At 36.3% G+C, this 26,614-nt stretch overlaps 2 protein-coding genes across 2 annotated transcripts; both read right to left on the reverse strand.

The window, feature by feature from the left end:
• Positions 1-1,170: 1,170 nt before the first annotated feature.
• On the reverse strand, positions 1,171-18,736 carry adam8b (ADAM metallopeptidase domain 8b). Its single transcript, XM_020918184.2, has 23 exons — positions 18,584-18,736; positions 17,084-17,190; positions 16,936-17,009; positions 16,585-16,660; positions 13,849-13,925; positions 12,547-12,730; positions 11,718-11,783; positions 11,571-11,633; positions 11,319-11,488; positions 10,743-10,824; positions 10,529-10,668; positions 9,577-9,763; positions 8,492-8,581; positions 6,032-6,230; positions 5,336-5,438; positions 5,098-5,266; positions 4,640-4,720; positions 4,166-4,250; positions 3,281-3,407; positions 2,635-2,788; positions 2,170-2,217; positions 2,048-2,098; positions 1,171-1,841 (listed from the first exon to the last, which is right to left on the reverse strand). The coding sequence occupies exons 1-23, from the start codon at positions 18,618-18,620 to the stop codon at positions 1,725-1,727; spliced, it is 2,487 nt and encodes an 828-aa protein (XP_020773843.2). The 5' UTR covers positions 18,621-18,736; the 3' UTR covers positions 1,171-1,724.
• Positions 18,737-19,322: 586 nt separating this feature from the next.
• tubgcp2 (tubulin, gamma complex associated protein 2) lies at positions 19,323-26,413 on the reverse strand. The gene is made up of 18 exons (XM_020918243.2): positions 26,261-26,413; positions 25,778-25,929; positions 25,573-25,701; positions 25,305-25,481; positions 25,064-25,223; positions 24,721-24,928; positions 24,454-24,653; positions 23,525-23,714; positions 23,314-23,459; positions 23,059-23,239; positions 22,784-22,964; positions 22,173-22,345; positions 21,372-21,500; positions 20,918-21,038; positions 20,318-20,461; positions 20,106-20,219; positions 19,716-19,879; positions 19,323-19,644 (listed from the first exon to the last, which is right to left on the reverse strand). The coding sequence occupies exons 2-18, from the start codon at positions 25,925-25,927 to the stop codon at positions 19,569-19,571; spliced, it is 2,643 nt and encodes an 880-aa protein (XP_020773902.1). The 5' UTR covers positions 25,928-25,929; positions 26,261-26,413; the 3' UTR covers positions 19,323-19,568.
• Between the last annotated feature and the right edge of the window lie 201 nt (positions 26,414-26,614).

Genomic DNA, 26,614 nt, shown 5'->3' on the forward strand with positions numbered 1-26,614 from the left:
TGTCTTTGAACATCTGCAAATACCCTCATGTGAAGACCCATGTGAACTGTGTGGAGCCATTCTGGGTCACACCAAAGTTCCTATAACATTACAAAGAGTCTAGTCACTTAAAATCTGGTCTGGAATTTTTTGACCCCAAGTTGTATGCTTTGACTCAAAACTGGGTCACCCGCCTCAAGACAGTAAAGTATAAATAGTACATGCCCTATGGATTAAATTATAGCATACATCCTACTGGTGCACAGTGGACATTGGGAAGTCTTGTGGTTTAGTACCCCATTTTATTTTCAGAGGAAAATGTCATCACCTCATATAATTGCACTAAACAAGCAGAGACAGCCACTGCCATAAACCGGTTGGTTGGAAAGCAGTTTGGCTTGTGAATCATAATAAATCAGCCCCACTGTGAGACAAAGGCCCACTCCTTCATTCCTCAAATACACAACTCCCACTGCAGCTATCGGATATGCATCTAGTTTTCTCCCAGACACACTCGTGAACTGGAATGTCTTGCTTCAGCAGTGATTTGATAATGCGTTAAAGACATATCACAAATGAGTTCCTTTGAGTTGTTTAAAACAATCTTTTTGCAGTTTGTGTGTTGTGTGCTTTGTGAAGTCGTAAACTAACTCTGGCTATGGTTTTGCTTAGGTTTTGTGGTTGGCTTGGTTTATGTTAATCCTGTTTATTCATAGTTTAATCTTGGAATCTTGGGCAGTTTAATGTTGATATAAACAAAGATTTGGTTCCATAGTTGTGCATTTTGACCTATTTTAATTATCTGCTGAGGTGAAGGAGATGTTCTATCTTTTTGTATTTTCATCTTGATTTCCACTTTCTTCAATGTGCAATAGACAGAGACAAATACAGTTTGAACTGATAGTAATCGTTACAGCTCATTCTCAAAATGTTCTACCTACATTTCCTTTTTCTCCACTCAGAGATTAATATTAAGATTTGTAGCTACAGTGGACCCAGATGAGGGAGGGCAAAGCTCTGACTCACTTCCTCAGCCTCTCTTCAGGCATCTGTAAATATTGATGAACTGTGGAGTGAACTGGGCTCAAATCAGATAAATGTTCTTAAATGCTGATTACACAATATCCATCAGATACATGTTTCCTCAGTGAAATCCTGTTAGCTGCAACATGACCATTTCTGTAGTACGGGTCAGAAATAAAGTGCACTTTATTTGTTGAGACAAAGGCCCTCTCATGGGGCTTCATTAGGTTTAAAATAACCTTTAAACAGAGAATGTATTCAGTCATATGTAACACATGACCACTGCAGCGGGACCGTCCCAAACAAATAGCACCCATCACTGAGACTCACTAAGTGATTAGGAAGTTTTAAAGATCCTCCTCCCAGGTCTGGACCCTGTGACTGATTTTACACAAAATGAATCGCAATAAAAACACAGCTCCCCTGAGGGCTCACATGTCAGGGCTGGAAAATGAACAGAACATACACAGTCCATACAACTATGTACCATTCACACTCTTCAAGTAGACTGCCAAGTAATACAAAATACCCCTAAGAAGGCACAAACTGGCTTTAACACAACAAAACTACTTAATAAATATTTAAAAGACTAAAAAAATAGAAACAAGCAATGTTATGCTCTACGTCGTACAAAGTGCAAACAAAATTTGATCCTAACAAATGTTAACACAATCTGCATCAGCAGCTTTGATAAGAGTCCTTTTCCCCACAGACCGCGAGGATCAGTGCTGGGTTTGTGCTGCTACAGAACCATCACAGTTTTCTTTAGGCTTCTTCTGGACAACTGGAGGTCGAGGTTTTACTGGAGGCACTGGAGGGGGACTTGGCTTCATTTTGAACTGAAAAACAGGAGTTTATCACTAGAAAGAAATTATTTAACCAGATCAAACTACAGTAAAATCATAGAAAAACATTTCAGAAGTATGCTCATATACCTCTTTCTACATTCTTTAAACCTGGCCTTATACTGCAAACATCCAGTAAAACTAAAGCCATGCCAAAAACATAACAAAAGTGCCATTATATATTCATACACAACACTCACCTCTGTTTTACTCATAGGGGGCAAAGGCTTCACTGGAGGTAGAGGTTTGGTCTGTGAGACAGAGAGCTTTATTAGTTTGATTTTCTGTTAAAAATCCACATTTCATCTGTTCAGAAACTCACCGCCTCACTGTGAGAGGTAGGGGGCTCTGGAGGGGATTTCTTTGGAGGCTGAACACAACATACAACAGTAAAATGTTAACATGATCCATTTTCTAACATTTTTATGGCTGTATTGGTGTTTTTCAGATTTTAGAATGTGTTAATGTCATACTCCCATTGATATCATCCTATTTCACTATGAAATATCTAAAATGTAAACTCACAAATGTTGAACCTCATCATTTTTGTTAGAGACTAGACCCCAGAACTCAACACAACAACAAAATCTAAATAATAATAATACATCAGACTTATATAGCGCTTTTTTGGACACTCAAAGACGTAATATGACAACATGAATTTTAACTGCTTCCTTTTGTATTAAATATTACTGGCCTACAGGATGCTGCGATGTCATCTGAAACCCACCAATCCAGTAAAAGTAATAGTAGACATGATAGTAAACATGATAGAAGTGTAACTGACCAGAGGGGCCGGTCGGCATGGAGGCGTGGACACAAAATGAGGGTTACAAACTTGAGCAGCAGTGGACTCCATCAGGGTGGGCTGGCTGATCTCAGGTCTGGGTTTGGGTTTTTCAAACATGGGAGTCTGCTTCTCCAATGCAGAGTGCACTTTCCTGTCCAAAAACACATTATGTTTAGTTCAAGGCAAATGGCTTGTACAACATTATGATTTATATTATTTGTGTGTTTTATAATTATTGGAAATGTGCTGAAATTGTCCAAGTTAGAAGCAGGTTATGTGATGCAAATTGTGCACCACTGTCAAAAGAATGTCACAGAATAAAAGTCTGGCTCAGATTCTCTTCGAAGCACACTCTTTTTCTCTCTCACACTCTACATATTCTCTCTCTCTTTCTAAACTCTCTTTCTTAATTTCTCTCCAAACACACACACACACTCTCTCTCTCTCTGTCTTTCTCTTTCTCACTCTCTATCTCTCAATGTGTAGGACAGTGAAGACAGATAATTCAAACTAATTCTAACTGTCATTCCTTGATCAAAATGTAATTCAGCTTTTTGGTAGGCTGTTGTTTTGTTGTCTTGAAAACTAAAACTAAAACTGACCTAACAAAAATTATGTAGGCTATTGCTTTAGACAGTTTTACCTCTTGCTTTTGGAGATGTAGTTTTTGGGCCTGTCTCTTTTGCAGCAGATGAGCCCGGCCACGAGAGCAATGATGAGGAGGATGATGAAGACCGCTGCGCACACTCCAGCAATCACAGCTGTCTGACCTACAGGCACAGACAGAGGGAATGAGACCATAGAAACACATGTTAGACACTCCTTTGTGCATTCAGGCTATATGTAGTCTGCATTTTTGTCCACAAATTACATACATCTGCAACATGGTATTTGTGGGTTTCAGTTTTCTGTGACATCCTCATGTGACATTTCGAGGATTTTTCCCATTTAAAATATACAATATATTTTTTCAAATTGTTGATTGCTACAGCAACAGTCCTAATTTTTTATTATTCTGAATCCCATGGATGGATAATTTAGTAAGTATCTCCATTTGTTAGTTACCCTTTGGACATTAAAAAGAGGAAGAAATTGGGGTTGCAAGTCTCAAACTCATTATCTTAAGTTGTATCATGATTTACTTATAGACATTATTGGTGCAAATGACTTCACTTCACTAAAACTTGCAACTTTTTCCACTAAATATCACAGTAGATGTGAAACTATGAAAATTATTTACCACATATACTATCCTACCAAATCAAACAGTTTGAAAAAACCTGAAAACCTGTAATATACACTTTAAGTTATATGAGAGGTTTGCAGTAACACAAAGTACTGTATGTCACTGATGATTCATGTTAACTTGGTTACTGCGTCTATTGTTCATTACTGGGAAAGCAGCTATTAGGATACATGACTATAACATCTTACTGGAAACAGACAAAAAAATGAATTGACATGACGCTGACTTTATTTTAACATTTTCCTGCATTATGATCACACATAGCACCCATTGAAGTAATACCTTGAGGTAAGTCTGCATACTGAACCTTGCAGAGCGGAGGAGCCCAGCCCGGGTCACAGTGGCACTCTCTTTTGTGATTACACACCTATAATAACAGATAAGGTCATTTAGTCACATTTAAAGGTCCCGTATTACGCAAAATTGACTCTTGTGTGCTTTAAGACACGTTATAATGGTGGTCAATCAAAAACATATCTGAAGTTGTGTTTTGTTTCATTCATCTCCACAGCTCAAAATGCTCTGTTCCATCTTGTGATATCAAAAAGCAGTAGTTTACAGGTTAAGTTGAGAGAAGAATTCAGCCTAAATATGCAGGGTTTGCGTGTTAAACATGTGAGAATAAAACAAAACACAACTACAGGTATGTTTTTGATGAGGAAACAACATTATAACATAGATCATAAAATAGTATAATATAGTCCCTTTAAAACTTTCAAAAAATGTTGGAGTCACATTTAAATCAAGTGAACTCACCCCATGGTTGTTACATTTCTTGGAGCAATCATCAGAGTTGCCGTAGACTGCTACATCTTGGCATTTGTTGTCTAAGCAAACCTGTGAAAAAAATAGATTTTACAGAAATATTAAAAATAGATATAGAAATATCTTTGATTCTACAGATGCACATGAATACTGGTACTGATACTGATGGATTTGGTATTGATTCCCTATCTTCTGATACTAATCCAATACTTCAATCAGCCATTTTAAGAAGACAAACACATTTTTTACCAACTTCAACCCAGTAAAATCTAATACCTAATTTTAAAGCTCAGAACCTATAGAATTTTTAAGTCTTTATTTATTTATATATTTTAATAAGTAGTTTTAAGAAAAGTAACCTGGATGAATCTAAAATCAGCATCGCAGCTGAAATATCATCCCTATTTGATTCAAAGAATAATTTTTCATAATGCCAGATGAGATTTTACCTTATTTGATCCACATTTGGTGCCATTTGGGACCATGTCTATATTTCTGGACTTGTCATCCTCCACCGCGATGGTGCATTTAATATGATAACGCACAGTAAACACTGCTCTTTTCCCAGTAATGGAGTCGCCTCCTTCTTCGCAAAATATAGATCCACATTTTATATTGCTGCAAAAGTTTGAAATATAGTTAGTGGTAAACAAATACAATTACAAAGAGCATAATAACTATACTTACTTTAAGGTACAACGGGTGTACCCATTCGTGCTATTACCACAGTTAGCCCCCTCTTGACCCTGCATGTTCAGACTAAAACAATCTTCACTGGCAACTTTAGCACCTGGAAAGCAAAACAGATTGTTTTTCTCTGAAACAGATAAATATAAGGCTAAAGTACAGGCTTGTTCAAAAGACATTTCCGGCTTAAGTAAAAAGCCTATTAATTTAATTCCTGGAAACGCATCTCAGTCAAGAAAACTGGACAGTGATTGTGTGTGAGCTGCTACACTATAAAGGGTACACTTTCTAAAACACTGAAAAAGAAAAGAAAGACCCTCTTCAGACCTTAATAACAGATTCATCTACTACTGCCTTTATTATTAGTTCAAATTTTTTAATTAAGATACAAGTTAAAAGTTAGAAGTAAGGTTAGAGTTATAGTTTACATTAAGGTTCGACAAGAAACTACAGTTAGTGTCAGGATTTGTCTTCAGGAAATGAATTAAAGTCAGTGTAATGTTGTCAAAAAGCATGGAAACCCAAAATAAGTGTTTGTGTGTACTACTGGTCTATACATACTGGACAGACTAATAAAAAAAAATTGTATACTTAGCCCAGTTGTTACATTTACTTAAGCATTAATATCTTGATAAATGATGTAATTGTAATATACTGTATCTTTGGTGTATTATTTCTAAGCATGTTTTGGAGTACCTTTTCCAAACAGCCTCCAGCAGTGCTGCTGGTGTGTGGGGCACTGGCCATCGTGGCAGTATCCGGGACCCAGGTCAGAGCAGGGTTTTCCGTTCATGACAAAACTGTCATCAGGACATGCTGCTGTTGTCCCTGTGCAGTACTCTGGCAGGTCACACTCACTAGCAGGTCTCCTACACACGGTCCCCGCTGGTTTAAACTGTAATGAAAACAAAGAATAATAAATACATCAGTGAAGATATAAATACAAAAGGTAAAGCTTGAATGTGGTTTATGAATGAAACCCCTTCTGTCAATGAGAAGATTAACATGTAAACAAAACACTGTATTAAATAACCTGACTTAGATGTCTAGTTTAGCCATATTTTCTGTTTACAGTCAACTAAAATATGTCATATAATGTGAGTGGCTGAGGTCTATGGTGGGGGAGAGGTCAAAAGTTGTACTCAAAAAAGAGTACTGTTACTACATTTCCAGAGGAAAATTCAAGTTTAGCTACAGTAACATTTACACTGTGCTTCTCAGTCGCCTTTGTGTCTCAGTCAAAGGTCTCAGTGCAGTTTAACTGGTCAGGTAGAGTTAGCAGATCTGTGTCAGGACAGTCTGAGGAGAGGAAGAGCCAAGAGTGTCCATAGTCTGTGTCCTGCAACATCACAGCAGTGTCCAGGTAAATACAGCAGGTAAGACCTCACTCTTATTGTGCTCTGTCATTTCGGTTGGGGATGAAATGGTCCATTACATAACCAAGTACAAACCAAGTACAAGTAGTGCTAGTTCAAAGAAATCCTTCAGTGGTAAATGGTCACATTTATATAGTGCTTTTCTACCTTGGAGGCACTCAAAGATTTTTACATTAAGAAATCACTCACCCATTTACACACATTCATACAACTGAGGATGCAGACACTAGAGGTGAGGCAAGTGAAATGTATTACTGCCCCCTTCTACTTACCACCTATACCAGTGAACAAAAATAAGAATAATACTCAGTATTTTGCCCTTTCAGTGAGCATCTGAACACCTTAATCCTGTATCAAAGCAGTAATCTGAATGTGCACATAAACTCATATGTTTCTGTCTCTGTCACTCACCACTGAGTCTGTCATTCTTAGGAAGGATGTGGTCAATTTCAAAGAAACATCAGGATATTCCTGCATTTCCTGTTATTATTGAACGTAGCGCTCTAGCAGTTACACCATTTTAACTGCTCTTTGACTGCTTTCACAACCTTCACTAGGCTCTATTTTAACATCAGGGAGTGTCTATAGTAAATTATGACCTTTCTCTATACAGTCCACTGACAATGACCCCAACTGGCATTTAACTAGGGAATCTTATGGGGAGAAGGTTAACATTTAATAACATGGGTGGGTTTCCAGAGAAAATATACAGAAGAATACAAAAAGACAATGCAATGCTTTAGAACACAGAGAACAGAAACAAAATGTATCAAGAAATAAATTTAAAGGTGCACTATGTAACTTTTTCTCATTTTTCCTTTCAAGGTATGTCCCCTGCTCATCTCCATGTTATTGCTTTGCCTGGAATTTATGTCTTTATGTTTTTCATTTACAGATACAATAATTATTGCTGAAAAAACATGCAAACATGCACATGCAAAATAACATGTCCATAGAGACTGCAGGCCTTCCACCAGATAAGTTACATAGTACATCTTCAAATATTATTTTTAGGAAGTGTCAGTGATAGATCAAAACAATTTTTCTAGGTATTTCTTCATTCCATAGAAATGTACTAACTCAACTACTACGCAAAGAACTTTAGATCATCACTAAAACTACACTGATGCAAGATATTCAGCCTTTGTGTGAAAAATAAGCTCTCCAAAGTTTCTGTCTAGGTCTGGTAATATGAAAGATGTTTACATTGTAGAATATGGAAAAGGTAAATGTATGTAAATTGTGCATTGGATATTGCAGATAGCCCAAGTAGGCCCGTCATGATAATTGCTATACCAACTTATCGTTTAATATATTAAGACCAGAACAATATATTTTGGGACTCAATATTAATCACGTGCACATTTTCTTTGCAATAATGAAACAATTTTTGTTATTTTTGTTGTAATACGTTCAGATTTGAGCTGTAGAGAAATTAATAAATAACTTCTTTAGATAGCTATAGTTAATTCTGGCATTTATTTTTGCAACACATGCCTAAATGATACTCTGTATTTAAAAATAATTTACTGGGATTATCTTGCTTTATTGCTTTTGTGTCAATGGCATAAAGTAGTTTCAATATTATTGTTTAGCTTTATATTTCTCTGTAGCAATATATAGTGCTTCAAAATTTGTTATTATGATGGGCCTAAAACCCAAGTCTTTCTTTGTTCATAATCTTTCTGCATAAACCTGTTACTCCCCTTTCAATTCATCATAAAACTTTATTGTTTGACACTGATGTATTGTATTGGATTGTGTGTGTAAGTGACTGTACCTGGCAGTTTTCACAGCAGCGTCCGTGAGCGCACTGGGATCCATACGTCAGGCGGCACGTAGATGGGTCACAACATGGATTCTTACATTCCTGCAACAAAAACAAAAACATGCTGTGTTTAGTTTCATCTTGATCTCAGAGCGCAGGGGCAGTGCAGATCGCTGCCAAGATGTTATGTCCATGATAAGGAATGTGAGCTGAATAGGATTGTGAAATCTCTAAGTGAAACTCCAAGGCAAAAAGAGCAGTGAAAAGTGTACTCAAATTGTAAGACCACTGTAGCTTCATGTTTATGATGCAGCATTATTATCTATGTAACATTTCTGCAGGGAGTGCAAGCTGTTAATCTCCATGAAGATGTTATTGCATTTCCTAGAATGCAATATGGAGCTAAAATTATGATTTTTATTCAATTAACAATGTTTTTCTTGTACAAAAATACCCCTTGTCACCTGCTTGTTTTCATGAAGATGTTATTGATCATATCATCATGAAAAGCAAATGACAAGACAATGCCATGTTGCAAATCAGATTATAAGAGGCGAATACACACACCTATGGTGTGTTTTAGTAGATGTGATTATGTTATAAGTACTGTGTGGTGATCTTGTAGGTAAAAGAAGAGCCCTTTAGCTAATTCTCTACTTTTTTCAGTCATTATGATTAATATATATCATCACCATATACGTCCTTGAAACAAATAAATGCCTAAAAAATAAATGAACACTAACCAATGGTATTACAATAATCAGGAAAACCTAACCTACTAAAATTTTTGCAACAATGTAAGACACATAAACACATTTAACTCAATACATAGGTTCATAAACTGTACAGAGGAGCTGAGGGTAAAAATTTGAAAATGTACTCAGTGTAGATTGTTGTTGAACATAAAATTACAAAAATTTCAAGTCAAAAGGGTCAAGTTTCATATCCTGTCTCTAGATTTCACAGTATGTTTCAGAGATAAAAAAAAAAAAAAGACAAGCCATATGTTGTGAAATCACTTACAAAGAAAGCCTCCCTAGAATCTCCATATGAAACCTTATATCTTTCCTGTCCCGCAGCCCCAGACCAGCTGTTACCTGCACCGTCCCACAATCGCACTCCTCCCCAGGGTCCAGCAGGGCGTTTCCGCAGCGTGGGCCTGTCTCTATGCTCCGAGTGAGGGCTGGTTTGTGTAAACAGTTGGGACGAGCTCTGACCAAAAACTCGGCCAGCTGAGCCTCACTGCAGCTGCTGAACAACTCGGGGAATGACTGACTTCCTGTTCTGATAAAAGAGATTGAGAACAGATTTGTACAAAGATGACATCAACTTAAACAAGATTCACAGAGATGCTTCATATTGGAGGACTTCCTGTGAGAACTTCTTGAAGATATAAACTGTGTGTCCAAGTTGGATAAATGGAGAGAAAAGTATTAGGTAGGCCATCTGGCATAAAAGCTTCCTTACAAAAGCTTTGGATTGAGAAAGTTTTAAGACACATGCCCTACCTAATACTTTTCTCTCATTTATCCAAATTGGACACACAGATTGTACATTGATTCTGGTTAGATTGCATGGGTCAAATGATTTAAAAAAATACAATATCAGTATAGTGTGTAATAGAGAAGCTGTGGTTGGAAAATTCCTCAATCTAAAGGATGGTCAGATGGCGCAGATTGGCAGCCTTGCTTCTGTCAATCTAATTTAGGGCAGCTGTGGCTGGAGAAGTAGCTTATAGTCACCAGATAGTGAGTGACTAAATGTAATGTAAAGCCGTTTGAAGTGCACGCTATCAATATCAGTCAATACTTTTTATTACTATTAATGATTATGTTTTAGTTGCACAGCCTATAACTCAGTCCATCACAAAAGTCCAACTTGCTACAAATTAAGCACTGGATTCACAAGACCATTACAAGAGAATTTTACAAGAGCCAGTACCAACACCAAGTACAGGTTGTATCAGGTAGGGCGTCTGGTACAGAGTGAGCTATACAGAAGGTATCCTGGGATCTGATAACTTCTAAGTTGGTATTTTGTGGTGAATACCTGAGCTTGTCTGTCATCACACAGTTAGTGCTTAGAGAAGGACCACACACGCAGCCAGGACTATCGTGAGACAGGCCAAAGTTATGCCCCATCTCATGAGCAATGGTGGAGGCCAAGCCAATCGGGTCTCTGTGGTGATCCTGAGGAGATAAAACATAATTGAGTAAAAGCAATGAAATAACAATTATCTATTCTAAATAAATGAAGTAGTTACCTGATTCACACCTCCTGAGTTTTCTGTGCACATAGCAAACTTATTTGCCAGTCCGACAGTATCACCTTCAAAGTCTGTGCCTCTGTAAAGCACATTTATAATTTTACCACAAAATTATACATAAAATGACAGTCTGCAATCATTTCCAAGATTTTAGTGATGTCAGAATTTCAGATGGAGGGCAGGGGACTTTATTTTTTTCATGGGTGATACAATTGTGATGCAAAGTTTGAAAGAAATATTCAAACAAAGATTAAATATTGAACTATTGAAGGATTTGGTACACACTTGCTATTATAATTTTATGGTTTAAAACTATGGTTTAAACTGATTACAATCATGACTATCTGACTGAATTATAGAACCACTTTTTGGCACAGAAAAATCTTAGCTTACGTTGACAAAAAAAATGTTCCAGTTTCTATTTCATGTAGGTCAATATCTGTAATATTAACTAAAAACCTAAAAACATCTGCATTTTAAAGGAAAATTCTATCATAAAATTCTGACTTCCTTCTCAAGACTCTCAACCCAACGCAATATCATATAAAAGCAATGTTTCTAATAGATTCTCACGTTACAAACTGTGCGTTATCGTGCTTGACCCTCTTCAGCAGATGTGTTTGTCTCCAAATAAGAAAATGGTCGAGAGTAACTTCAGAACTCCTGTCGACATCCATCAAGTCTTCATTTGTCCAAATCTCCAGCCCCACGAGAACGATGCGCGTGTTTATAGATCGATAAACCTACAAAAACAGACAGAGCAATACGTCATTCGAAAATATTGGCCGCGCAAATCTAATTCACAATCATAAATCATCATTATACCTTGTCAACGTGATTCACAACATTGAGAATGCGAGACTTGGTGTGGTCGCCATATCGAAGGTACTAAAACATGAAAGAAATATAAATTGTTTGGGGGGGAAAGGGGTCCGTTAGCAGATGTGAAACAAGGAAAGTTAAGATGTTTACCTCAGCTTTGTCAACAACCACAAACAGTTCAACAAAACGGTCTGGTTCTGAAGTCGGCTTTGATTTCTAAACAAGAACCAAAAATGGAGAAATTAAAATCAAATGTGAAAAAGAAAAGAAAATAGATAAGGGACAGGAAAAGGAGGCACAAGTTTGAAAAGGAGATCAGCAGGTTAAACATTGTAATAATTTATGCAAAACCAAAACTCAACTTGTATTCCACTGAACACTTTAAATCGAGTGATACGCTATTAGCCAAACCACCGTGACTATTTTAATGACCAAATTTTCAGTTACTATAGTGAGAAGTGGCACTGCAGATGTTTATATTAAATAGAAATTAGGTTATCTGAGCATCAGAGGAGTTTTCATAGAGGATATACAGTATTTATTATACTTATTTGATAACATTAACATAAAATTACTTCCTTGTTACAGCAAAATAGTATGTATGAAATAAAATACAATTTAATTCTAAGTTGTAGTGATTTAATGGTTTTGAGGGTGTGGACAAATATTATCTACTCATGGGTTTCAGAATGACAAAAATAGGACCAATGCCACAGCAACAATTGCAACAATTTAAAGCTAAACGTTGATCTTTTCAATGGGGAAAAGTCCTAAAACACTGTAGTTGCATCTAACGGGAAACTGAAGCCATGAATAATAATCTGTTCTTTGTCTATGTTAATTTTGAAAATAGGCAAAATCTTGGCGGCACTGCTTGTTGCATCTGTATACATAAATATATCTTATTTTATCTTGTAAAGAATCAAAGAATCTAATAACTTAACTTCATCTATTCCTGTCTGGAGAGTATCAAACATACCCAGGACTTGGATCTGAAGAGTCCGGCCAGTTTGGGTCCTAAGTCCTGATCCACATCGTACCGCTCTGTGGTACTGTTAGTGGCATCAGGTGGGTCTAAGTGACGGTACACAGCGTGATCGTCCTCATCAGTGTCCCCCAGAGGCTCAATCAGATACAACTTCTGCTGCGCTCTCACAAAACCACTACAAAACAAAACATAGAAAATGCTATTTAACTATATCGTACAATAACAGACATTTTTATAAATGCACATCACAGATTAGAAATACAAAGGTAATTATGCATTTTCTCCACTGAAGTGAAAAACAGGCAGTAAGGTAAAGAATTAACTAACATCTATGCAGTGGTTTGCACATTAACTTTTAAGCCATTAATGAGGCACCCTGTCCACATCTATGCTTCAAGCTGGTACAAAGTTTACATTGGTTGAAACGTTATAGCCACTCCTAGAGATGTATAGAAAAGCAATAAAACCACTAGGATTCAAAAACTGTTTATACAAGCAGCATTCAGGCTTTGAAATAAACTCAGTTATAATCAGTCAAGCTTATAGAGCTAAAGAAGATCAAAATAAATACTTTTAAATGTCCTATATTACACACAATTTACTCTGATTACTAAGCTTTAAGCCATGTTAGAATGTTATCTCGATTGCAATCATGGACCAAAAAAATTAGATTAGGATTTGCACCCAATGGATCAGCCATAAAGAAAACAAGCTATAGTATACAATTACAATCTCTGCAGTGTACAAGAGTGAACAGAGCATGAAATCTGTATTTGGTGACAAAATATCACAATAAAAATGGCACTGTGGAGTGTGGTGTTAAGGCTTTAAAGGTGTGCTATGCAACTTTTGGGTTGGAGGTCCGTCACATGTTTGTTATCTATGAATATGTCAGTGCTCTGCCTGGAATGTTCCACATTATGACATAAAAAAAACTCTACCTTACATTTATTCAATTACAGGTGGTTTTACTGCTAAAAATGCCTAGAAAAACATGTATTCTGACTGTGAGCGAATTGCCTTTCCACAGATCTGACCTGTAACTAGTCTGGTTTGGTCTCCACAATGATAGAAAGCTTTAATATCAACATTCCAGACAAAGCAATAACATTTCCTTGAAGAAAAGCATTTGATGGACCCTCCACTAGAAACATTACACACTGCACCATGAATAAAAACAGATGTTAGCCAATTCAAATGTACTAAGAATTTCTCAAGCATGACTTAACCAGAAATAAAAAATACCAAATGAGGAAGTGAGTGGCCTGTATAAGTAGAGTGCAGTAAACTCACCTTATCCCTGAGCAGGTCCCCACACTCACAGAGGAGTCTGGCATCCCCTCAATCCGGCCATGATAGTAACAGTGCTCCTACACAAAAGTAATGCTGAGTTTTATATGACATCACAACCTTCTACAGACCAATAATATTTAATAAAGATGAGGGGGCAGCAAATTTTATATTGTAAAAATGCTTATTTTTGTTGTGATGCTGGGAGTTCTTGGGTCTAATCATTAATAGAAATGATCATGTTCAACATTTGTGCATTTTTGGATATTTAAAGGTAAAATACAATATAATCAACAGGAAAAAACTGTTTCTTGCTGAAAGCTACCAATAGAGCCTTTAAAAGTGAAAAACGTGAAGAGGAACATAATGTGGTTTCATACTGGGATTAACCTCAGAATATCACAAAATATGAAAAATCAAGGGAAATTTGTCAAATGAAACCCACTCAGATACATGTGAGAGAGATCAGAGCCTGATTTAAAAACATTTATAATTGTGTTTTAGACTATTTGTTTATTTAACAGAAGATTATGATAGACACAACATTCTTGATGATGAAAAATGTAGATTTTTAGGTTTTAGTGGTCAAAGTTGAGCTCACTATAGTTTACCACTTCCTCCACAGATATATATTACACATTTCATCAAATAAATTATGCTTTTTGTGAAGCTCAAATGCAATTTGAGGGAAGAACATTTTATTTTTCCATCCTTTTTAACAGAGAAGCAAATTAACTATAAGTGTAACTTGGAAAAATAGTTGTTTATTTTTTGTTATAATGGTGCAAAACCATTAGCATTTAGTTTATCAGTTAATCATTGAAAATAAATTATTTTCAATGATTGTTTCACACTCCAGAATTTTGAACTTTCTGATGACATTGGATTTTAAAGGGTCTATAGATTAGTTAGAGAAAACATTCTTTAAATCGGCTACAGCCAAGGCCACAAACACTCTCTTTGTGTCAAATCTTAATGTATTTGTGAGTCAGAGGTCAGGAATGGCATTTCTGAGACTAAGACTGCACAATAAGGGAGGACAAATATGTGTTGAAATCATTTTGATTTAGTGACTTTAATCTAGCATAAAATATACACAGACTTATAGTGTGTATAACTGTCATACTCATTTTATGTTTCTGGTTTGGGGAAAATTAACTACAAAGAGAGTGTTGATATGAATCTTGGAAGAATTTGTGATTCAAAGCCAAGCGGATAATAATCTGTAGTCGTTATCTAATGTAATATTATTTAATCAACATTTCATTGAACAAGAATTTATCCAGCCACAAGGAGTTTAGACACAGACCTAGATAAACAAAGATTGTATTGCCAATTATTAGGGAGGGCATCTGACATAAATCATGCCAAATCTGTATTGAAATGAATGGAAATTAAACATGATGCAACAGCTTATTGATTAAATTTTGTTTTGTTTTGTTTTGTAGTACTTGATTATCCATGTAGGGAAATTGTTTTGTGCATTTCCTTTCAGGAGCAGTGGGCAGCACATGGGGCACCTGGAGACCCATCTCCATGATTTTGTTGCTATGCTTGGTCAGGACTGCCTTAGCTGGAGGATTTTCCCTATGGTACATGTTTTGGGTTGTGATAAATCAAGTTCATAGGCCTAGTTATTGAAATGAATGATCAGAATCAGCATTTGTGGATTCTATTTGGAGTATTTCTCATGATATATTTAGGAATAATAATTAGGAAAAACTCTCTTGTCTCAACCATATTGCCCAGTATAGCTCATGTTTCATTTCCTGCTACCAACAATGTATACTGCAAATGTGTCCATGTGTGTCCATGGTCAAGACACTATCTAAACTACTATCATCTATACATGTTCTGACAAGAGGGACCGTCCAAAAATCCAGACTCAAAAACATAAAGATCCTATAATATGAAAAACTGTGACCTTATATCCATGTTAGAATGTTGTTTCCTGTGATTTGTTTCATTCATACATATGTGGTGTGGAGTTTAAAAACACAATGGAGCACTTCATTTAGTATCACATGATATCACAAGGTGGAACAGAGTGTTTTCTGTTTGAGAGAAGAACTCAGCCTAAATATGCACTTGCAGGGTTTGTGTGTTAAGCATGTGTGAATGAAAAAGAACACAACTCCAGCATGTCTGTGATGAGGAAACAACATTATAACATAGAATAGTGTAACATGGGCCCTTTAAGTTGCCCTTTTTGACCCTTTTCTGGATGTAGGCCGACAGAACAGCTTTGGGGGCTGAACTCACTCAAAACTAGAGGTGTGCAAAAATACTGAAATATCGATATATCTTATTTTTTAATGTGATGATACAGTATCGATATCGTGGGCTGAGTATTTTTTGGTATATTATACTAAATTATTTTGTTACAGCGCTAGAGTTTTGTGGCTTGTTCAGAGGAAGGAAACTTGTTTAGGCAACACATTTTACACATTCACTGTTTTCACAAGTAAAATGGGCGAGTTTCATATTCACACAAGAAGTAGTTTAATGAAGACTTACATTATCACAGACATGATTTAAGCTTTATTTTTTACTGAACCGTATCGAATAGATTTGAAATATACTGTATCGAATCAAACTCATGGTATCAAGATATGTATCGTATCGTGGCCTGTGTATCGACATACTGGCAACTTCTTAATGATACCCAGTGCTACTTAAAACTATAAATGAATAACTTTTATTGCTATGACATAGTGCAGAGGCGTCTAAGAATCTTACCTCATGTGTGGATATCGTCACCCGTTTTCCATCTTTGGTATAACGTGTTTCAGTGAAGTCTCTCCCAATAAGATCCCTACAGCAATGACATATATTAGTGTTGAATGATAATGGAGAAATGTGTCATGCAATTTTATGACAAATATTGCAAGATTTTATATTTCTGTTTTTGTTGTTTTCATATTGTAAACATGTCTGAGAATTAACTGTAACTGAACTAGTACAAGAATGACGTGCATTCCAGAGGCCAAACGTTAAGGCCTAAATGACTGTGTTACTGAAGCATTTGCAGTGTTCCAGTTGACACCAATATAGTGAATCAAATAACAAAAAATACTTATTCACATTCACCTGTTTTTCTCCAAATGTATTGTGTGGTTTTGTCCTTCAATTGCTAGTTGATATTGTACCTCATCTGGATGAACCTGAGACAAAGCAAGAAATATTAAGCTCTTGTACATTATAGAAAAATGCATACATTAAAAAGTGTATAGATTACCTGTGTGACAGATAGACTTCTTTTTGTTCTGAGTTGGAGTTTCTGTGGTTTGACAATCTCATAATTCTTCACGTGAGGCAGTGACCACAAGCTCTGTACTAGAAAAACTATTAACAAACAAAAACAATACTATGGTAAATGGTCACATTTTTCTATAGCGCTTTTCCACCTTCAAGGCACTCAAAGCGCATACTATGAAACCCTGTAGATTAAAAACAGAATGCACAGTGACGTGATTGATAATGGATTCAATCTTAGTCATACACAGTCTTTTCTGCAACTTATTTTGAATTTATTATTACCATTTATATTTTTGCTCGTTATTATTATATTTATTGTGATGTCTGAGCTGCTGTGTCCATATAATTTCCCTTGTGTATCAATAAAGACTAAGTAAAATCTTAATTTAATTCCATGCTCATTATTGGTTAGATTGTCAAGACAAAGCTAAAAGAACAAAAAGGGCTTTAGGGTGACGTTTCTGTGGCATTGTCATTGGGCAAAGACAAAAGGTAAGGAAACAGACCAGTTACAAATCTGCAGTTTTAGTCATGGGTGTAAGCTTTGTGTTATAAGACGTTTTCCATTCAAAAGCTACAATGATTTGTATCAAATTGTTAACTGATATTGAACCCCATGCGTAGACACCCCCCACAGCTTTTTCGTCCAGTCAGAAAATTTCAAACACACATTTTCAATTCCCCCTCGAAGTAAGGCAAAACAGACCACAGATCAAGAAGCAAGCCAATATTTCAGATGACAACCTTACAGTGAAAACAAAAGGATGCCTTTCTCAATTTACAGAGACTATTTCAAAGAAAAAGCACAACAGGCTGAAGAGTATCCCTATGGTGAAAACATCTGCTCCATTCAAAAGCTTAAACTGTTGAACTGCATTACACCATGAGTCTGGCATTCACACCAGTGCAGATGATTTGAGAGAAGAGGAACCAGATCAATGCCAGAAAGTAGATACCAAGAAAAATCTGCATTGGTTTAATTAAAGTAAAGTATAAGCTTAATTAAAGTACTTTGATGAAGTCTACCAATAAAATACCAAAATATCTTCAATGCATATAGTACTTGCAATATCAGTCGAAGGAGTAATAGTTTAATAATCTGGGGTAGGATAGAGGTGGAGCAGAAGCTGTTTTGGACGCAGAAACAGTAAATGTGATATTAATAATAGGTAACTGACCAAAAAAAAAAAAACTGATCAAAAGTATTGAAAATCCTTTTAGCCTATAGTGTAGTAATAATGTTAAGATTTTTAATTTATAGCAGTTTAAGCAACCATTTACTAAAACTGGTTGTAATAACCTTTAGTGCACAGTATGGAAGCAGTGAGACAAAGTATGCATCCAGTGTCTCTTCTCTGCAGGGGGGTGGTCAAGTTTACAGCAAGTAAAAACGTGATTATAAAACAAATTCATGTAACTAAAGATAGATACAATACTGACCGCTAGATAAGCCATGTTTAAATACGTAAATCTGACTTACCAAACGTTAGCAGCAGAGAGATGAAGTTAGATCCCATTCTGGAGCGCCTTGTACGGCCACTGAAGCGGCTCTGACTGCGCCTTGAGTCAGCGCGAGCGTTTCCCTTAAAGCCACGCCCCTTCTGTGACGTCTTATCTCAGTCTCACAGAAATACCAGAGTAATGAGTGAGCAATTAATAAACAAACATTAAAGCATGAAATCATTTTACCACTTTTAAAACCGGCTACTCATCACCATGCGCTTCTGCTTTGATCATATTACAACAACAAGGAGGATTGATGTAAGTGTTGAGTTTTAGTGAGAAGTTAGTTCAAAGAAACAAAAAACATCTTTCCTGTGCAATTTCACACATAAATTGTAGATTATAAATATAGACGTCATGTATTAGACACTACTGGACTAAGTTTGATATCAATGTATTTAATTTTTAGAAAATAAAAAAATAAAAAATAATGCCATCCCCCACAAGATCCCTTACACAAACACACACAAATCCAAGTAATAATGCCTATAATTATAAAGGAAAAAAGATAATAGACAAAAATATAAAATACTAGGACACTAGTAAGATACTTGGACAGCTAACCTTAAAATTACTTAGAAGAGCTGACATGTACATAGGCCCACCAAGGTTTGTACCCAAGGACCAGAATTGCCATTATTACATTTTTGCATCATTTATAAATTTATAAGTTTATATATATATATATATAAGTATACAAAATGCTTGAGAACAAATTCATATTCAGTCTTTTAATGAAGTGTCATACAAACTTACATAATTCTTTGTACAACAATTTACCCATAAAGAGCAAGAGAACAGAGTCAGCAGAGCCATTCACTTTTAAAATGTGTTCACAAAATCTTTTAAAACATAACACTATAGTCTACATATTTTACAAAATGCAATACCATCTTTTTTTTATAACAGCTATTATGTTAAGAGGGCAAACTGATGAAATACACAACAAGATTTTCAACATGCTATGCTGCTGACTTTTGACTTCGCTCCACTGCCATCCTTTCCAAACGTTCAGTGTAGAATCCATTGAAATCAAGTCTGTGAAATCCCAAAAAATATTAGTTGATTCAACTATTTTACAGTATCCATGTAAAAATTTAACTACAAACCTGTAAATGATGCTGATCATGCTGTGTTCACAATCATTGGTGCTGTAGATGCTAAGTTTGTCCAATAGATCGAGCAGAAGCAGGCTGAAGTTATTGTCAAACTTGTTTATTGTTGCCTCAAAACTGGCATCAGACTGGATGGTGTCTGCGTGTTCTGCTAGAAACTGAAAAAAACAAAAAACAAAAAAAACAAAAAAGTACAAAAAAAAGTACAAAATTATTACTATCAAATAATAACACATAGCTTCTTTCCATCTGTTCATTGGGAGGTGTCACATGCTTCCTAATGTGTAGTCATTTGCCCTTTCAGTTTTGAAAGAAATTATGCTTTTCTTTACATATATAGGGTCAGCACTAGCATATTTTCCTTGTATTTATTCAAATATTCACCTTGGTTGTGAGCTTTTTCTTCTCATCATCGGTATGATCACTCTGAAAGGCTGCACCGTCAATAGATCCTTGCTCCAAAGAGATACGCTCCATCCTTTTGCTTTGAGTGAATCTCTACAATAAATCACAAATTATGTTTTTCAATGTCTCAGTATCTCATAAGAAATATAATCTAATGTAAATAAGATATAAAAAAAGTGTATGATACAAACCTGCATACAGTTTGTGAACATGACACAGACAGACATGAGTTTAGAAAAGATTCGGAGCAGCTCTGGGTTGGTCAACATGCAGTCCTTCAGACAGTTGTCCAAGAAGCTGGTGTGATGGTGAAGAACGTCATCAATGTTTGACGCCTTGAAAACAAAAATATACAATTCAAACATTTATAACAATGGCCATGAACAAACAGAGGAATGATAGTACAAAAAATATATATACAGTAATTAAAGTATTTAATTTGGCATTCACTTTTATACATTTGAATTTCTTGGAAGTATAGAATTTGCAACCAAAAGCAACTTGTTCATTTTAATATACTCATTCTGAATGTTGAACTCTAAACCACTTACAAACCTAACCCATAGAAATACTAAGCGTGGGTATTCATAATTAAAACCTGTATTTGTTTAGCGGTATATTTTTGCACATTACACAATTATGATGTGAAGTTTTGCCTAACTGAACATACACAATTCAGACTTGTCAATGTGATGCTTGTCAGCTGCTTTTACTCCCATTAGATAAGTCACCATTAACTCAATAAAATGTTACAGAAAAGAACAGAAACACTTATGGAGGAAATACATCACCGTTTTGAGGTTTTTCTCCATCACGTGCCACGTTGGCTCCATGACCTCAAACATCATGTAGTACTGAATGTTCTGCACAAAGTTTAGCATCCGCTGTCGGAGGGCAAATGACGCAGCAAACCTAGACACAGAATGGTCCATCTATTACTGCTGCCTGAGACTATGGTGCTCAAACTATCCTTATTGAATCATTTGTTAACATTTAATTAATGATATTTATTACTTTTTGTGATAAAGAAAGAAAGAGGGAACATCTAGCCTCTTAATCCACAAACATTCCTTTTTGACCAGTCTAGTTATTTTAAAAGGTTTATGATAGCATATTGTATAAATCAAAAGGCACAATTTCTTTTAATATATTATTAAGTCTCTATAGCCTCTGAGGGAAAGTGGGGGGAGCTTTGTCTTTTCATTTAATCATCTACAGGGTGATTATTTATGTCACATGCCTTACCATTTGCCACAATGAAGGGAATACTGCTTGAAATCTTTGTTGCAGATCCAAACATTACAGAGCAGCCTCTCCACATGTTTACAATAAAACATGTGTCGAAACAGCATCTGGTATCTGGTCAGGGCTTTTCTAGAAGACAATATCATGCACCACATTTATACCAGGCATGCATGACTTTAAGGGTTATAAAATGGTCTATAATAAGATATAATAAGATAAGAAAACCATTATTTCTCCCAAAGAGAAGAACTAGCAGAATATACTGTACTGTAATGGTCAAAGTGCATTAAAGAGCCCATATTATTCTATTTTCTGATCTTTGTTGTTTCATTCACACACGTTTAATACATACAAACCCTGTATGTTTAGGCTGAGTTCTCCTCAATAGGGAAACACTCTGTTCCACCATGTGATGTCATGTGGTAATACAGGAAGTGCTCCACTGTGTTTTATAAACTTCATACACTTTGGAATTGCTACTTCTGAACAAAAGATATAAAGGTAGCTGTTAACTGGAGAACAACTGCTCCACAACATCACAAGGTGGAACAGAGCATTTAGAGCTTTGGAGATGTAGACAGACCAATAATAAAGGGTTACTCAAACATGTGTGAATGAAACAAAACATAACTCAACTCCAGATATGTTTTGATAAGGTATCAGCATTTTCAAATAATCCTTAATAGTTCTGCAAGTACTTGGTGTTTGGTGCTTGGGAAAATTATAATTGAGCTTTACTACTATACTATACAAAGTTTCTGTAGCTGATAGTATAAAGTATAAGTGCTGATGAAATCCAACCTGTTAATGATGAGTGAGAGGGGCCATTTCACAATATAATCGAATGAGAAAGCCTCTAGTCCACTTAGCGTTGTATCCGTTGGCTCTGCATTGATAATAGCTTTCTCCTGCTTCGTCTCGATGGCCAGCACTCTCAGGAGCTGTGTGATGACGTCATTTGGCATTAAGTCAATCTGCAGGGAGAAGAGGGTAACAGAATGAATCACCAACTCTTAGATCAATAATGGATACAAAAGTACAATGTTTTATTCATCCCTGACTCATATTAATGGTCATAATGTTTAATTTACAGCAACTATGATGCACTGTTATTTGAGACCAGCAAATTTTACAATTTACACAGGTTAATTTATGCTTTAATCCATATTAGAGCTTTATTAATAAATTACAGATTTTGTTGAACAGCGCAGACCCCAAATAAATGTGTAACATAGTGCACCTTTATAAGGCATTTTTTCATTTTCTTGACTTCTAGTCATCAGCCTATTACTTCACAAAATAATTACTTGCTATATGATTCAGAGTATAACTGATATGATCCATAATGAAGAGACATTGTATGTAACTGAATTCATAAAATTATACAGATTTATTTGTTCAAAACTACCAACTTTCAGGTCATCTTTGAAAGGGTCTGTGTTTGCGGTGCTCATCCTCAAAGCCAGCTCCAGAAGAGCCTCGAGTCTCGGAGGAACAATGTCGTCCACAGGTTTCTTCAGCTCCTCCTCAGTCAGGTCCATAAAGTGCACAAAGAAGTCTCCTTTATCCATCAAGAAGTAGTGCTTGATTGACCTACAAAACAATATAGCAAACATAATTTTAAAAACAATTCCTGCAGTAAAAAAAATTGTACATGAATATAGTACCGTAATTGAAATATATTTACCTAAGGCGTGATACCAGCTCCTTTTCTTCCATCAAGAAGTCTAAGAGAACTTTGCTGGCATAGTTAAAGGCCTTCTCTATCTGCTCTACATAGGCCCTCTCTTTTAGGGTATACAAGACCTCTTTTGCATCTGGGCAGGTCACATCGCGCCCACACTCCCGTACAACATTGAGGTACTTTCCTATAAGATACATTTATTTAGAACAAATATTTCAGCGTGTAGAATTTGCTTTTAAACCTGTTATTTTTGATTACCTGTACTTAATATTTTGTCAGCCATTTTCTGTAAATATGATGGTATTCGATGCTGTACAATTGTGTATCTCTGATCCCAGTATTTGTCATTGTAGTCTTCTTGGATTTTTTCTTTCTGCAGTTCATGCTCTTCAACCATAAACTCACTACAAGCACAATAAATACAACTTTACCATCCTTGCCAGTATTAATTATATAAGATCATATCTACCTGTATGGATCCTTGATAATACCCCTATAAATCCACTTCTCTAATATCTCAAAGTACGGGACACTGGCTGCTTTGGTGAGGTACAGACACAGTTCTTGAGCCTGGCTGTCCCCAGTGTAGTTAAATGTTCTATCGTGAAGCAGGGTCAATGTGGATCCACCCATACACTCTCCTTTGTCCACAGAGGAGGCTAGAGAAAGAAAAACAAAAATAAAAAAAATAATTTAACAAATAATAATTAAAATGTGTTTGTAAGTAACACATGACACAGCTATTAAAGCATTATATTTTAAACTAGAAAAGCACTCAGAGAGCGCAGACCTCCGCCAAGGACTACCCCCATTTTTTATATAAATTGCGATAAAATCAGTTTTCTGGATCAGATCCGGGTCAGCCTTTGGAATATGAAGGAGGATCCCATTGTCCATCCCCGAGTCAAATTTCATGGGGTTTGGTCAATAATTAACTGAGATATTGAGAAACAAGATTTTTGGCCCCATTTACCACAATGTTAACTAAAATTTCAAAGTGATCCAGAATCCAGGATTTCTTCCAGATCACCCCCAAAATGAAATCAGTTCTTCCTTTTCACATTTCCAACAAATCCTGAAAATTTCATCAAAATCGGTCCATAACTTTTTGAGTTATGTTGCTAACAGACAAACAAACAAACAAACAAACAAACAGACAAACAAACAAACAGACAAACGCCAGCAAAAACATAACCTCCTTGGCGGAGGTAATAAAGCTACTGTCACTATATATCATATTTGAATTCTTAAGTCATGTTCCATTTTGAAGTGGTTTGCAGTTACTTGAGGGGTTAACTCTTCAGTGCCCTCTAGCGGTTGCAAGTAGAAATTACATAACATTCCAATTAAAAACAGCAAACAAATGTACATACATATTTTCTGCATGTGCAACCCTACCTATAGAGGCCAGTATCTCCATTGTTCTCATTGTAGGCTGGATGTAGAACCAGAGTTTCTGTAGAGAAAGTAGGCCTTGGCGCAAGAGGTGCTCCAATTGAGTGACCAGGATCAGATATTCCTTCATCAGAGTCCTCATTGCTGCAGTCAGAGCGTGATTCACCTGTCCATACTCAAATGATGACTTTTCTTCAATGAATCTATTAAAAAATACAGTTACAAAAATATATATTCACAGACACATACTAATTTAAAGAATTGCCATACCTTGTTACAGTTGAATAATAAGATGCCACTGGTAATATTCTGTTGACTAGCTCTTTGACAGACATGTCCAGAGTTGGATCTACAATAAATGAGCGGTTTTGTCGTCCCAGGACAGGCTGAGCGGTGATGTCTCTGCCATCAACTCCACTCAGCACAAAGAGCAGATCTTCTACTAGGGCTTGCTCTTGAGCCGCCAGAGGCAATGTTCCTGAAATAATAATAATGTGGTGACATCAACAAAAGTAATAGAACCTCAAAATAAATGACTTGCTTTACAATATTTTCTCTATATCACAATGAAATAAACAAAAATGGACAAAAACAGAATTTAAAGAAAACCTACCTACTGCTACAGGGGGCTCTCCTGTGGAGGTGGCGCCTGTAATGAAGTCTCCAATCAGAGCAGGGCGATCATAAACCCAATTAGGAAAAACTGGGTTGGGCTGTGTGGGATTCTTTTTGTTATGTCTGTCTCTGAGCATTTTCCGTGTTACTTCAGCAGGCTGTAGAAGTACATAGAGAATATTTTTTTAAATAGAAATACTTAATTTAACTGCATGACACTAAAGAGGTGTTTTTCTCACCATTGGAGCATTAGCGCTGGCTGTCACATTACCAAGTTTTTTACGTAGCTCATCCAGCTCCTGCATGGACATCTTTGTGCTCGTCTGAGGCAACGTGAAACTGGTGGTTGTAGTGGAAGTTGTGTTTGCAGAGGACTCTGTTCTGTCTTTAGCATTCTGCTGCAGGGCCTGAAGTGTCTGTGATGATAATAATAAATATTTCAATGTAATAACATCGCAATATAAATATTAATAGCAATATGTCTGAACAGTATGTCCAAAATCTAACCTCTGTGTCCTCTGACAGCTTAGAAAGGAGATAGACTAATGGGTCAAGGTTCCGAACATTTTTGGATTTCAGCTCCTCATATTTTTTCAGAAAGTCTTCAGGTGTTTTAGAAAACTCTGCCAGCTTAACCTGCATAAAACAAATATATATTTATAGTATCCATCATTCTAAGCAGATTGTGATGGATCTATACTATGTCACTTACCTTGGCACTGTGGGCAGAGACTGTGGTGGTGACATATGGAGTTCTGTGCTTCTGCAGTAAGTCACTGTAGCCCTCAGCTCCATCACCACCGCGGACATGCAGCAGGCTGAGCAGCTGACTCACGTCATGGTGAATCCTGAATTCACTCATGGCTATTGTGCCAGGAATATACAAATAGCAGAAACAAATGAAAACACTGCATCAGCGGTGCACCGCACTAGAGAGCATAACGCAATAAACTCTATGTAAAATCAAAGTTGCACAAACGTCTTTAAACAACTTTACTAGGCACACATTTATAGGTTTATATCTAGGGCTTCAGCTACACAGCATCATCCACTCCAGCGATGATACCACTGCAGCTGACGAGCCAAAGCTAACTAGCATGATAGCCAGCTAAAAGGTAGGGAGAAGTGCAGCTTTAAAGGAAATGCTACTTAAATTACTCCACAGCCATCTTAAATCAGGACAACTTTTGTCTACCTGCCAAACGGTTTCACTCCCAAATACAGCGCCTTGCACCGACACAGCCACACCACAGAATCAAAAACAAGCCTGGCCACCGCGCCAGCGCTGAAAATCTTCTTCTACTAAAGCGGAGCTGTCACTGCCGAGACGCTATGGCGCTCTCTTCAGATGAGGTGAAATCATGGATAAATAATTATATCTTTCAACTGGACACATTTTTTATGTGAATAACTGCTTTTATATTAAAGTATATATATAGGCAATTAAACGGCTATAGGTTCAATGTGCCTTAGTGACTTCGTTGTGTTTTCTTAATTTGTTTTAAAATTCACTTTGTGCTCTTATTTTGAAGAGTCATGACATAGCGGA

Source organism: Boleophthalmus pectinirostris, unplaced genomic scaffold, assembly GCF_026225935.1.
Source record: "Boleophthalmus pectinirostris isolate CB_2022bp ecotype Guang Dong unplaced genomic scaffold, ASM2622593v1 HiC_scaffold_14, whole genome shotgun sequence".
Classification (NCBI taxonomy): domain Eukaryota; kingdom Metazoa; phylum Chordata; class Actinopteri; order Gobiiformes; family Gobiidae; genus Boleophthalmus; species Boleophthalmus pectinirostris.

What these genes read in the sequence shown, in the direction of transcription:
- tubgcp2 (XM_020918243.2), bottom strand. Translation starts at nt 25,927, where the DNA reads ATGAGTGAATTCAGGATTCACCATGACGTGAGTCAGCTGCTCAGCCTG. An exon ending in CCAGCGCTAATGCTCCAATG is followed by an intron (nt 25,224 to 25,304) that starts GTGAGAAAAACA and finishes GTACTTCTACAG; the next exon opens with CCTGCTGAAGTAACACGGAA. An exon ending in TCCCTTCATTGTGGCAAATG is followed by an intron (nt 21,039 to 21,371) that starts GTAAGGCATGTG and finishes TTCTGTGTCTAG; the next exon opens with GTTTGCTGCGTCATTTGCCC.
- adam8b (XM_020918184.2), bottom strand. Translation starts at nt 18,620, where the DNA reads ATGGGATCTAACTTCATCTCTCTGCTGCTAACGTTTG. An exon ending in CTCTCTGCTGCTAACGTTTG is followed by an intron (nt 17,191 to 18,583) that starts GTAAGTCAGATT and finishes GTTTGTTAATAG; the next exon opens with TTTTTCTAGTACAGAGCTTG. An exon ending in GCGATTGTGGGACGGTGCAG is followed by an intron (nt 8,582 to 9,576) that starts GTAACAGCTGGT and finishes TTTTTGTTGCAG; the next exon opens with GAATGTAAGAATCCATGTTG.